Genomic DNA, 14,124 nt, shown 5'->3' with positions numbered 1-14,124 from the left:
CAAAACAATAAAATTATAGACCAATATCACTGATGAACATACATGCAAAAAACCTGAACAAAATACTAGCAAACAGAAGCCAGCAACACATTAAAAGGATCATACACCATGATCAAGTGGGATTTATCCAAGGGATGCAAGGATCCTTCAATATACGTGAATCAATCAATATGATACACCACATTAACAAATTAAGGAATAAAAACTGTATGATCATCTCAGTAGATGCAGAAAAAGCTTTTGACAAAATTCAACACCCATTTATGATAAAAACTCTCCAGAAAATGGACATACAGGGAACCTACCTCAACATAGTAAAGGCCACCTATCACAAACCCACAGCAAGCATCATACTCAATGGTGAAAAACTGAAAGCATTTCCACTAAGACCAGGAACAAGACAAGGATGTACACTCTCGCTACTCTTATTCGACATAGTTTTGGAAGTCCTAGCCACGGCAATCAGAGAAGAAAAAGAAATAAAAGGAATACAAATTGGAAAAGAAGAATAAAAACTGTCACTGTTTGCTGATGACATGACACTATATACAGAAAATCCTAAAGATGCCCCCAGAAAACTACCAGAACTAATCAATGAATTTGGTAAGGTTGCAGGATACAAAATTAATGCACAGAAATCTCTGGCATTCCTATACACCAACAATGAAAAATCAGAAAGAGAAATTAAAGAAACACTCCCATTTACCATTGCAACAACAACAAAAAATACCTAGGAATAAACCTGCCTAAGGAGGCAAAAGACTTGTACTCATAAAACTGTAAAACATTGGTGAGAGAAATCAAAGATGACAATCACATGGAGAAATACACCATGTTCCCGGATTGGAAGAATTAATACTGTGAAAATGACTATACTACCCAAAGCAATCTACAGATTCAATGCAATCCCTATCAAACTACCAATGGCATTTTTCACAGAACTAGAACAAAAAATTTCACAATTCGTATGGAAACACAAAAGACCCCAAACAGCTAAAACAATGTTGAGAAAGAAAAACGGAGTTGTAGAAATCAGGCTCCATGACTTGAAACTATACCACAAAGCCACAGTAATCAAGATAGTATGGTACTGGCACAAAAACAGAAATACAGATCAATGGTACAGGATATAATGCCCATAGATAAACCCACGCACATATGGGCACGTAATTTATGACAGAGGAGGCAAGAACATATACAGTGGAGAAAAGACAGCCTCTTCAGTAAGTGGTGCTGGGAAAACTGGACAGCTACATGTAAAAGAATGAAATTAGAACACTCCCTAACACCATACACAAAAATAAACTCCAAATGGATCAAAGACTTAAATGTAAGACCAGACACTAAAACTCTTAGAGGAAAACACAGGAAAAACACTCTTTGACATAAACCACAGCAAGATCTTTTTTGACCCACCTCCTAGAGTAACGGAAATAAACAAATGGGATTAAATTAAACTTAAAAGCTTTTGCACAGCAGAGGAAACCATAAACAAGACAACCCTCAGAATGGGAGAAAATATTTGCAAACAAAACAACAGACAAAGGATTAATCTCCAAAATATACAAACAGCTCATGGAGTTCAATAGCATAAAAATAAACAACCCTATTAAAAAATGGGCGGAAGACCTAAATAGACATTTCACCAAGGAAGACATACAGATGGCCAAGAGGCACATGAAAAGCTGCTCAACATCACTAATTACTAAAGAAATGCAAATCAAAACTACAACAAGGTATCACCTCATGCTGTCAGAATGGCCGTTATCAAAAAATCTACAAACAATAAATGCTGGAAAGAGTGTGGTGAAAAGCGAACCCTCCTGCACTGTTGGTGGGAATGTAAATTGATACAACCACTATGGAAAACAGTATGGAGGTTCCTTAAAAAACTAAAAATAGAACTACCATATGACCCAGCAATCCCACTACTGGGCAGATACCCTGAGAAAACCATAATTCAAAAAGACACATGTACCACAGTGTTCACTGCAGCACTATTTACAATAGCCAGGACATGGAACCAACCTAAATGTCCATGGATAGGTGAATGGATAAAGAAGATGTAGCACATATATACAATGGAATATTACTCAACCATAAAAAGAAATGAAATTGAGTTATTTGTAGTGAGGTGAATAGACCTAGAGTCTGTCATACAGAGTGAAGTTAAGTCAGAAAGAAAAAAAAAATACCGTATGCTAACACATATATATGGAATCTAAAAAAAAAATGGTACTGATGGGCAGGAATAAAGAGGTAGACATAGAAAATGGACTTGAGGACATGGGGTGGGAAGGCACAGCTGGAGCGAAGTGAGAGTAGCATCAACATATATACACTACTGAATGTAAAATAGTTGGCTGCTGGGAAGCAGCAGCATAGCAAAGGGAGATTGGCTCGGTGCTTTGCAATAACCTAGAGGGGTGGGATAGAGAGGATGGGAGGGAGCTCAAGAGGGAGGGGATATGGGGACACGTGTATGCATATGGCTGATTCGCTCTGTTGTGCAACAGAAACTAACACAGTATTGTGAAGCAATTATACTCCAATAAAGATCTATTTAAAAAAATTAAATTAAATTATAAAAATAAATAAAAAATAACTCAGGATGGAAGTGGGGCTGGGTATGTATAGTCACTGACCACACACACACACACACACACACACACACACACACACACACACACACAGTGTATATAGTGATAGTGAATGCTGTCTTTTGTGAAGAAAAGGAGAAATTCAAATACATGTATCTGCTTAATTTTGCAAAACGAAACACAAGGAAAGATAAACAATTGATCACTTACAGAGGGTGGATGCAGATTAAAGTAAAAGGAATGGGGAAGGAAGTGACACTTTGCAAATATAAATACACCTTTTTGTCTATTTTGAGTTCACAACTGAGAAAAGTTTTGACTTTCATGAGCGAAGTATTAAAAAAAAAAAATTGGCCTACCTCCTAAATATCCTATGCCTTCCTTTATTCTCACCTAAAAATAATAACCCACAAACAAATAAACAAAAGAGCCCTGCTGGGAAACATGCTCCTTCTACCCGGGGAAAGCTTTTTAAAAGTTTCTCTTCTATATCTAGAAAACCACAGAAAACCAACTGAAAACTTAGGACCCATCAGTAAGATAGTGGGATGAAAATATATACATACAGAAATCAATATCCTTCCTATGTACAAACCCAATCTCCAATTACATGACATAATGAAAGAAAAGACCTCATTTACAAGAACAAAGAAGTAAAACATACCTAAAAATAAACTGAAAATGCATAAAATCTGTATGAAATAAACATTGAAACATTCATGAAAAAACACTAAGGATGGCCTGAATAAGTAGGCCATCCATGTTCCTGGATAGAAAGACTCACCTTTGTAAAGCTTTATTTTTTAATAATCTATTCATCAATTTCCCTAATTAATAAATGTAATGCAACTATAATACAAATTATCAGTAGGTTTTATTTCTAGAGCCTAGACAACTAACTCAAGTTCAAACAGAAAAATAAACACACAAGAATGGTCAAGAAAGCTCATAAAAAGAGCAATGAGGAGTATGGGGAAGAACAGGCCTTACTAAATGTTTAAAAATGCTATACAATCTGAATCATTTAAAGCATGGGGCACTACTGGTACACAAATTATCAGTCAAACCAGTCCAACAGCAGAGAAGCCCCAGAAATAGACTACAACACAGACAGAAAAATTTAGTATATGACAAAGGAAATACATCAAATTAGTGTTAGGAAAATTGAGTTTTTAATAATGATATTGGAAGAACAAAGAAGCATTTAGAAAGATAAAATGAAATTGAATCAATGTACCATATGGCAAACAAGGATAAACTCCTAATGGATCAAAGACGTAAATGCAAAAATTAAAAGCATAAAAGTACAAGAAGCAGCAATGGGGGAATTTTATTATAACCTTGGAATAGGAAAGATTTTTTTACCTTTAAGACTCATAATGTAGAAGTCACAAAAGAAAAAACTTGAGGATTTAAACTATATAAAAATCAAAAATCTCTATAAAATCAAGTCTCATAAACAATTTCTAAGAAGAAATGACAAAGTAGGAATGATACTTGAAACCAAATCACTAAAGAATAATCTCCCTAATACAAAAAGAACTCCTGGAAATAGGAAAAAATAAACCAAAAAAACCCCCCACAAAAACAGACTCCATGAAAAATCGGCAACGTATACAACTCACAGAAAAGGAAACACAAATGGCCTTCAAATATATGAAGAGAAAATTTTCTTAAGAAAAATGCAACGGAAATTACTATATACTGGTACCACTTCTCATCTATCAGATGGACAAAAATACACAACTTTGGTAGCAATCTGCAGTAGCTATAGGGAAACAGGCATTCTCATACATAGCTGGTTAAAGTACAAGCTGCTGCCAATCTTTATGAAGGACAAAAGGGAAGGAAATCTCTCAAAACTACAAACACACTCACCCTCTGACCCAACAATAAATACCATTTATGAAAATTTTCTCTGCATACTTGCACATTACAAAATTATGTACGTACAAAGCTGTTCATTACAGACTTATATAATTTATAAAAAGAAAATTAAGAAAACCCATTCTACTGCAGGCTGGTTACATAAACCAGGTACTGCTAGATAATGGAAGTTCATGAAGTTGTAAAAAGGAATGAAGCAGTACTTTCTGATAAATACAGAAAGTTCTCCTGGTAGTTAAGTGACAAAAGTAAATTGTACAACTATGTATATTTTGTTTTACCTTTTGTAGAAGATGAAAATAAAAATTATATTTTCATCTATACCTATATACAAAACTGGAAGGATATACCAAAAAAAACGAATAAAGTCATTACTTGTGGGAACAGGGTAGATGGACACCTGGGTGGAAGTTAAGACCTATCATTATATAACTTTTAATACTCTCTGGATTTCTAAACCACATAAAGACATTACATATTACTCATTCAAAATATAAAGTTAAAAAAAAATAGACTGAAAAGAGAAAATTTTCCCCCTGCTTCCTCCTCAGTTTTAGCACATGCTTTCAACCTACCTCCTAGGGGATGGAGACCTAGAAGATTTCCGTTTTATGGTTTTTGATGTCCTTGGTGATCTGGAAGAACTCCTGCTCCTCCTCCTACGCCTTTCCCTGGAAGTCAAAAATATGTCATTTTAAAAAACAGTAATTTAAATAAAAGATAATACAAATACACAAAATCAAAAGGGTCCTTAACGCTCTCAAGTGAATAGTATTCTTTACAGGCCAGTTTAAACTAATGTCTTTCATGAAAATGGTCTGTTATCTAACTCTAGTACAGGTCAAATTATGAACTGTAAATTTTACAGACCAATGAAAACATCTTCTAAGATTTCATATCAGAAAGGGTAGACGACCTCCTTTTCACCTGATTTCTTGAGTAGAAAAAATAGTAATGGATGTTTCTTTCACATTCTCTCTCAAGTCAAACATGTTCTTCCTCAGCACTTAAAGCATGTGTTGCTTATCAGATCCTTTGTCATGCATCTAGCTCCTTGCTGCCCCACTGTGGATTATTTTTTAACAAGGTAACAGGCCCTTTTCAAGAAGTGAAAGGTAAATGGGCTTGCAAAATGTGAACTTTTTTTTTTTTTTCTTTGCGGTACGCGGGCCTCTCACTGTTGTGGCCTCTCTCGTTGCGGAGCACAGTCTGCGGACGCACAGGCTCAGCGGCCATGGCTCACGGGCCCAGCCGCCCCGCGGCATGTGGGATCTTCCCCGACCGGGGCACGAACCCGTGTCCCCTGCATCGGCAGGCGGACTCTTAACCACTGCACCACCAGGGAAGCCCCAAAATGTGAACTTTTTAAACCCAAGTATGTAGAATGTCTCTAAACATTAATTCATTTGACAGAGAAATTGCTTTTACCCCCTTAACCTACCATTTCATTATTGTTGTTCTATTCATTTAAAATTGAGCACACAAGTTGCTTAGATGTAAGGAAATTACTTAAAACCTGGGATTTAAATATGATAAAGTCAAAAATAATTATTAAATAGATTAACAGTTTTATTATTATTAAAAACTATTTTGCTTAACACATTACCAAATGGTGCATACTCTGATAAACTACTTCATTTGTAAGGGTGGTCAACTTAGAAACAATGAATTTCAAGATGTCTATTATTCAGGTGACGAGGTATAAGGGTACATTTATTAAATGATTAATGTAGCCAATGACCTATCTCACAAGAAGCTCTGATAATTAGTGGCCACATAGCTGAAACAACCAAATCCTCTAGAATTCAAGTTCTCCTTATCACCTCAGTAAGCTGATTCTAGGCTAATGAAACATTTTGTGTACACTTTTCATCTGTAAAATAAAAAACTAGACAATGCTCATATGTGGTATATGCAGTAGATGTTACTACCAAAAGAGCTCAAGAACTTTGAGAACACAAATAAATCAATTCCAACTCTACCTAAGGTTCTCTCCTCCTTTACCCAATTTTATTTCCAAGTCACCCCAAAATTATACTTCCTAATATGGAAATTAGATGACGTTATTCCATTTAATCAATGCCATTCTGTAACAGCACCTCCCTACCCCACACAAGAACCAGAAGTACTTTTTTCATAGCATGAGAATATCAGTGTATTCCAGACTTTAAGTTTACACAAAATGGCTCCATCTTCAACAGTGTAACTCTTTACCTGTATGTTCAGGAAGCACTATGTACAGAAGGACATCTAATAATTACCAGTTAGTGATAATGAGAGCTAAGGCTGGACAGACAGGAAGCTAGAATGTCAGTTAGTCGAGAAAGAAGCTGTCCGCTCTAGCATGCAGAATTGGAGTTGATTAGGCTTACATTTAAATTTCAGTTCCACATCTTACCAACTGCACGACTGGGGTCATATTACTTTATCTGAGTCTCAGTTTTTCCAATTGAAAAATGGAGATAATAACTCGAGCCTTGTAGTTTTGAGGATCAGGATAATACCTGTGAAATACCAAGCCTAGTGTCTGGTGCACAGCAGGTGCTCAGTAAATATGTTCTCCTTCCCTTTGATGGTCTCATCCTTATTAATTGTAATTCCAAGCATTAAAAGTTTTTAAATATCAAAATTTTTCCTTAAAAATGTAGCTCAGAAGACAATGTTGGAAATAAAAACATTAAGTAGACTATTATTCTGGGCAGTTAAGAGGTTTCCCATTCACTAAACAAATCAGAGCACCTTAAAGGAAGAAAAATGCTAAAAGATAAGAAATGGTAACTCTTCAGCAAGCTCTTCTGAAAGCATAAAACATTCCAAACTGCTGAACCTTTAGGAATTAACATTAGTCAACATTTATTCTCCAGGCCCCAGAGGTTATCTAAGACCTAAGAACTGAATGTGAACATCTACACTTTCTTAAATATCAAGTGACTTAAAATGACCCATGAAAAAATTATAAACATTTCAAAGTCATCAGAAAAAGTAAATTCAACTGAATTTAAAAGGAATCGAGGGGACTTCCCTGGTGGCGCAGCGGTTAAGAATCCGCCTGCCAATGCAGGGGACACGGGTTCGATCCCTGGTCCGGAGAGATGCCGCAGGGCAACTACGCCTACGTGCCACAACTACCGAGCCTGCACTCTAGAGCCCACATGCCACAACTACTGAGGCCCGTGGTGCCAAAACTACTGAAGCCCGCTCACCTACAGCCCATACTCTGCAACAAGAGAAGCCACCGCAATGAGAAGTCCACGCACCGCAACAAAGAGTAGCCCCCACTATCCACAACTAGAGAAAGCCCACGTGTAGCAATGGAGACCCAAAGCAGCAAAATATAAAAATTAATTGATTTTTTAAAAAGGAATCGAAATATTATTTGGTGTTGTGAAGGGCAATATCTAAACGATCACACAAACACAAAGGAATGTGTGAAACACAACCAATAAAATAACTGCAATAAAGATGCAGTCTGCAAGGCTCAACTGATACCCACAGCAAAGAGTTAATTTCTTCAGGTTTTGGTTCAATGTGCTGAAATATGGCAATGACCTACTGATTTGAAGTCACATTTTAACATATACTGTTGCTTTCAACTATATACTTCTGACGCACTTTTTTTTTTTTTTTTTTTTTGCGGTATGCGGGCCTCTCACTGTTGTGGCCTCTCCCGTTGCGGAGCACAGGCTCCGGACGCACAGGCTCAGCGGCCATGGCTCACGGGCCCAGCCGCTCTGCGGCATGTGGGATCTTCCCGGACCGGGGCACAAACCAGCGTCCCCTGCATTGGCAGGTGGACTCTCAACCACTGCGCCACCAGGGAAGCCCCTTCTGACGCGCTTTTTAAAAGCCAGTACCAAGTAATGGTTAAAGTCCTCAATTAAACAATCTCTAAAGAGAGAAGAGCTACTATACTACTATACTTCTAACTAAAGTGCAGAGCAGATGGAAAATTTCCTCTGGTTTGGTTTCCTCATGTTTTAAAACCATGATAACAGTCTTCTCACAGGCTTACTGTGAAGATTAAATAAGATCAGTCATGAAAAACTCTGCTGAGACATAAAACCTGGCATATGGTAAAGCACTCAATAAATGCTTGCAATTATCTTCTATTAACTAGCCAAAGACTAGTATTAAGAATAAGCTGTTAAAACACAAAGTTAAAAAATTTAGGAAATATATAGTCCATTGTCTCAGAAATTATGTTCTATGAAAAAACATTTTAAAATATCTTTAAAACTTGCAAAAATATATTTTTAAAGTATTTTTAAGATATAGTTTAACACAACTTAGGAACTTCCATTTATTTATAGTCACAATATCATCTGGAGCAATGGATGTAGATTGAGATAATCTTGAATTAAGGAAGGTCCTCATTTTGCTGATGTTACTATGGCAACCTGCTGCCACCTGGTGGCAGTGTACCTATTAATAAACAGTCCTAAGAAAAAAGCAAATCCTTAACAACAAATTAATAAATGAAAACCAAAATTTAAACGTCATGTATTCAACAAAGTAGAGCAATAAAAATGAACTTAGATGACGGAAAGGACTAATACTGTAACTTTAGAAATAATTTTATATATTAAAATTTACCACATCATTCCAAAGAAATATAGACGCCTAAGAAGTCAATTTCTCTACATAACAAAAACAAAAAACTTGCCCCTGCGATCCCACCCTCCAAGAAAATAATAAGCAGCAGCAACAGCAGCCACTGACACCACTGCCAGGTTAAAATAGTGGATTACAAAGGACAGTTAACTTTTCAAGTAATTCTAGCCAATATTCTCTCTTCCTCCTCATAGATTCAATACTGTAGCAATCCCTCTGCTAGAGAAATGTTTACTCTGCTATCAGAGGGAAATGTTCTGATACTATTGTACTGATTCCACTTGTGCACAATTATCTTTTCCCCCCAGTTAAAATTTATGTTTTCATTTGTCATCAGTAAGCCCTTTGGTAAAAACTTTAAGCATTATCAAACCTGCTGGAACTACGAGATCTTCTTGATGCATTGTAACTTCTGGGTGGTGTTCTGGACTTTTTATCCTTCTTTCTTTTCTCATCTATCTCTTTGGATCTGTCCTTTTCTCGTTCCTTTTCTTTGTCCTGTTCCTTCTCCTTCTCTTTGTCTCGTTCCTTTTCATGCTCTTTTTCCCGCTCTCTCTCTCTGTCCTTCTCCTTGTCTTTATCTCGGTCCTTTTCCCGTTCTTTATCCCGGTCTTTATCTTTGTTTTTACCCCGTTCCTTTTCTTTTTCACGTTCCTTTTCCCTGTCTCTCTCTTTTTCCCTTTCCTTTTCTCTATCTTTTTCTTTCACTCTTTCCTTTTCCTTGATTTTTTCTCGGTTGTCTTTTCTTTTGTCCCTTTAAAAACAAAAGTAAATAAATAAATTCACAACTAAAATAATTCTACTCCCCAACAAGGACCTCATTCCCTTTCCTCAACAATTATCAACACAAAACAATGTATAATAGCTGTAAGACATTACATATAAATTTCTAAATAATTTATGTGTACATGAAGCTGCTAAATGAAACAATTATCAGGCTGAATTTAGTCTGGAAATCACTTGAGTCATACTAACCATCAGATTCAAATCAATGACAATCGATATTAACTCATTACTGAAACAATCAGAAAAAAGTTTAATTTCTTTCATTAAAAATTTAAACAACAGATTTTTAACATATGAGGTCATGAGAAAACTACCCTTAATTTCCAAAAAGCTCACCGTGAACGCGAACGACTCCTTGACTTCCGCCTCTCCCTTGATTTAGAGCGTTTTTTATGAGGGCTCTTAGATCTACGTCTATCTTTTTGTCTTGAACGTGATCTATTATGGGATCTGCTCCTAAAGAAAAACAAATTGTTAGAATATCAAAACTTATTCTTAGAATTTCAATTTATAAATATTTAAGATCTTTCACATAAGAGAATTTTAAAACCAATCCTGACAGTATTTATCAATATTTTTAAATTCTCTATTACATAATGCTTCAAAATTAAGATTATCTGACATAAATTTATTTATTGAAAACTTCACCAGACATTTCATTGTCCAGAACACAAAGACAGAAACAGAAAAAGAATTTAAGCTATTTCCTATGTCAGACCTAAGTTAACAGTTTCAGGTGTGGTTTTCTTTTGCTAAATATTACATGGCTCAATTAGAACAGACAACTTCTCCCATGGTCCAAATTTTCATACCAAAAATTGTCTTTAACTCTTGACTTGAATGTAATATTACTGCTTGTGGCTATAACTTATCTTTGACAGGGAGTAGTGGTTATATGGTTCAATGGTTTCTATAACTGACTGTGTGCTATTTGTCGTAACACAAACTAAGAAGAATGCATAGGGAAGCACAGTACTAATGATGGTGCTAGTGTGACAGGAAACCAAACATCTTACTCGTGAGTTAAAGCTAAATATAATCAAATGTTGAATTTGCAAAGCCTTGATTTTATTACCTAAACAAAGCTATTAAAAGAAACCTTTATTACTGGCATTCTTGGAGGAAAAATAACTGTTTTTTTAAATTCTGAAATTCTCTAGGCTCCTTTCCCAACTGAAATAATAGCTTATATAATGTGACATTTTTCATAATGAGGTATCCTAGGAACTATTTATTTAAATGTAACCAAATTGAAGGCATACAACTTAAACAACAAAGTGATGAGACTCACCGGCTTCGCAGTTAAACAATTTGGCCCTGACACTCAGTTCTGCCACACAATAGCTGTGAGAACTCTGGCTAATCACTCAACCTCTCTGAGCCTGAGTTTCTTCATCTAAAAAGTGGAGTAAGAATCATACCTATACCTCCTAGAACTGTCATGAGAATTAAAACAGATGATATATGGAAAACTGCCTAACAGTTTTGAGTGCAGAGTAAATGATTAAAAATCCTATCTCAATATCTGCACCATCATCATTATTAACAATTAACATAAATGAAAACTTTAAATTATATCTCTATTTATTCCAAGGGGTCAAATGAACATCTACAAGTATGCCTTATATAATTAAAACTCATCTTGATAGTTATATCTTCATGAATTAAGTTAAAACAAATATCTATAAAAGAAATACATATAGTTAAATGCTTGTGCTATGCCATGAAACCAGAAGTCTCCAGACAATCCTCAATTAAGTAATGCTCTTGTTCTTAAAACACATTTTTCAGTTAGTCAAAATTTGTTTTCCAACAGCTAATTTTCAACTGAACCACTCATCTATTATACACTTATCTTCATACCTCATTTTTAATATACAAAGATAATTCGTAGTTTGTTGAAACCTTTATCACTAATAACCTAAGAGACACAAGGGTCAAGTAGTAGCTATCAGAGGAAAACTTAAAAACTTATAACATTTTTAGTCCATTTACAGACATCCACATGAGGGTAATAATGTTTTAAAGGGCCTTTGCTTCTATGTACTTAATAAGTCTTAAGATTTCTATTCTAGTTAACCTTGCTAAAAACAATAAATAATAATTTTGTTTGCTTCAAATAGCACTTTCCAATCTTAATTAAATAAACTCCTTTAAGAAAATTAACCATAGCCATAACAAATAAAAGTTAATAATAAAAAAGCACTGACCACTTGGCTTCCCACCTTATCCTGTGGGTCCTCAGAGTTTGAAAGTCACTGCTCAAGAGTAATTATTGTATTTCAATTTTGACATTAAATATTTCATGTCTGTCTCACCCACTAGTTGCCTACAAGTTTTCTATTCGGAAAGCTAAAAGCTTCAAGTCAAGAGCAAATCTAATCCAACCAAAGATAAAGATTTGAGCTATCATTAGCAGCTGTCATTTTAACATGATGTACAAAATTGCATTTATAAGTTAAATTGTAAATAAAGAGCAACTTACCATTATGTTGCATCAAAGTTCATTTGTAAGTCAGTTGTTTCCCATTAAAATATTATAAAATGTCTTATAGTTCCTATGCTGGTCTGTAAAGGTTACTTAACTTTAAAATATAATAGAGTACTACTACCCACCTTTTCTAACACTGTCCCTATGAAAAAAACACATATAAAAATTTGGACAGAGTGGAAACACATCTTCCCAGTTCTAGCCAAGGTCATAGTAACAAATAACTATTTCCTCCCTCCTACAGAAAGAAGGAGGAACAGGGAAAGAGTCAGGGGAAAGTTCTAGAAGTATCAGAACACTAAGAAGGTGGGGCTTCAAGAACAAGGGCTCCTGCAACCCACACTCCTGCTAGGTCTAGTGGGTCAGAGCCAGAGCTGAGGGTATCCAATCCCACTAGAAGAGGGGAAACCGAGAAATGCTTGCCATCCCCTACCGGTGGAGAGGGGGAGGGAGTTCCATAAGTCAAATGTTTTTCGGTGAGGAATTTCTTTTCTTTTCAACAAAACTCATCCTCTTTTTTTATTTCTTTATGACTTTAGTAAAGGCTTCTTGTGTTTATATACACCATGTATAAAAACAGTATATGCTGACAAAAAAGACATACAGGCATACCTCAGAGTTATTGTGGGTTTGGTTCCAGACCACCGCAAAAAAGGGAGTATCACGATAAAGCGAGTCAGGAATTTTTTGGCTTCCCAATGCATATACAATTTATATTTACTCTATACTCTAGTGTATTAAGTGTGCAACAGCATTATGTCTTAAAAAAATGTACATACCTTAATTAAAAATACTTTATTGCTAAAAAATGCTAATTGTCATCTGACAATGCAGGGCTGCCACAAACTTTCAATTTGTTAAAAAACCACAGTATCTGTGAAGCACAATAAAGCAGAGTAAAATAAAACGAGGTGTGCCTGTGTGTATGGGCGTGTTTGGGTGTGCGTGCCAGCTAAGAACAATTAATTTCTAATGCTACATAATTAGACAGACCTCCATGAAATCACTCCCATGAATAAGAATAATTAACAAATTTCATTTTAGACAGAATAACCCTTCCTCCACTAACCCTTGGAAAGGGAAAATATCCCAATATACTGAAAACGATAAGAGTAAAAACCTTAGTTAAATTATTTGTCCCAACAGAGAAAGCGTCACAGAAATTATCAAGGAAAAAATGTTAATAATCAAATTTTGCTTTTTTTCTGCCTTAGAAAACCACTAAGGTATTAGATTTGGAGCATGGCTCTTATAACACAAAGTAAGATTTAAGTCATTGCTCTTTTTCTTCCTCAGAAAAGTTATTACTCTTCAGCTCAATTCTGTATTTTCTTGATCTCCTTTACCTTCACCACTCTGTTGACCTATAGAAATATCCATAATCTAGTACCACTGATTCTACACCACTTTCCTTCTCCAATTCTGGCTTTGCTACACTGTCTTATTCCTTGTACATGAAACAACTTCCTTCTCTTGGACATGAATTTGCCTTACTGTAAGGCCTTGGATAGAGATAGAGATTAAAACCATATTCCAAAAGGAATTCTGCAAGTAATAGTAGAGACGTATACACAAGTAGAGAGCTGAAGTATAGTTTGCTAGAGTCTAATTAAGAATATCTGCAACTAGGGATTATCATACTAAGTGAAGTCAGTCAGAAAGAGATGACGAATACCATATGATATCGCATGTGGAATCTAAAATATGATACAAATGAACCTATCTATGAAACAGAAACAAAATCAGGGA

The 14,124-nt window shown here is 35.5% G+C and overlaps 1 protein-coding gene across 8 annotated transcripts in view; it reads right to left on the bottom strand.

Annotated features, from left to right (window-relative positions):
* Positions 1-14,124, bottom strand: part of SREK1 (splicing regulatory glutamic acid and lysine rich protein 1) — a 53,350-nt gene that overhangs the window by 10,951 nt on the left and 28,275 nt on the right. For 7 of the 8 annotated variants that reach the window (XM_060143035.1, XM_060143034.1, XM_060143036.1 and 4 more), the window contains 3 exons: positions 10,221-10,340; positions 9,472-9,852; positions 5,063-5,158 (listed from right to left, as the gene is read on the bottom strand). In XM_060143035.1, the coding sequence (XP_059999018.1) occupies positions 5,063-5,158; positions 9,472-9,852; positions 10,221-10,340 (597 nt within the window). Of the gene's footprint in view, positions 1-5,062; positions 5,159-5,928; positions 6,004-9,471; positions 9,853-10,220; positions 10,341-14,124 lie in introns of those variants that run through there. The other variant, XR_009539489.1, reaches the window with a different exon arrangement.

Source organism: Lagenorhynchus albirostris, chromosome 3 (genome assembly GCF_949774975.1).
Source record: "Lagenorhynchus albirostris chromosome 3, mLagAlb1.1, whole genome shotgun sequence".
Taxonomy (NCBI): Eukaryota; Metazoa; Chordata; class Mammalia; order Artiodactyla; family Delphinidae; genus Lagenorhynchus; species Lagenorhynchus albirostris.
Note: the sequence above shows the minus strand (reverse complement) of the source record. Positions and strands in the feature narration are given on the sequence as shown.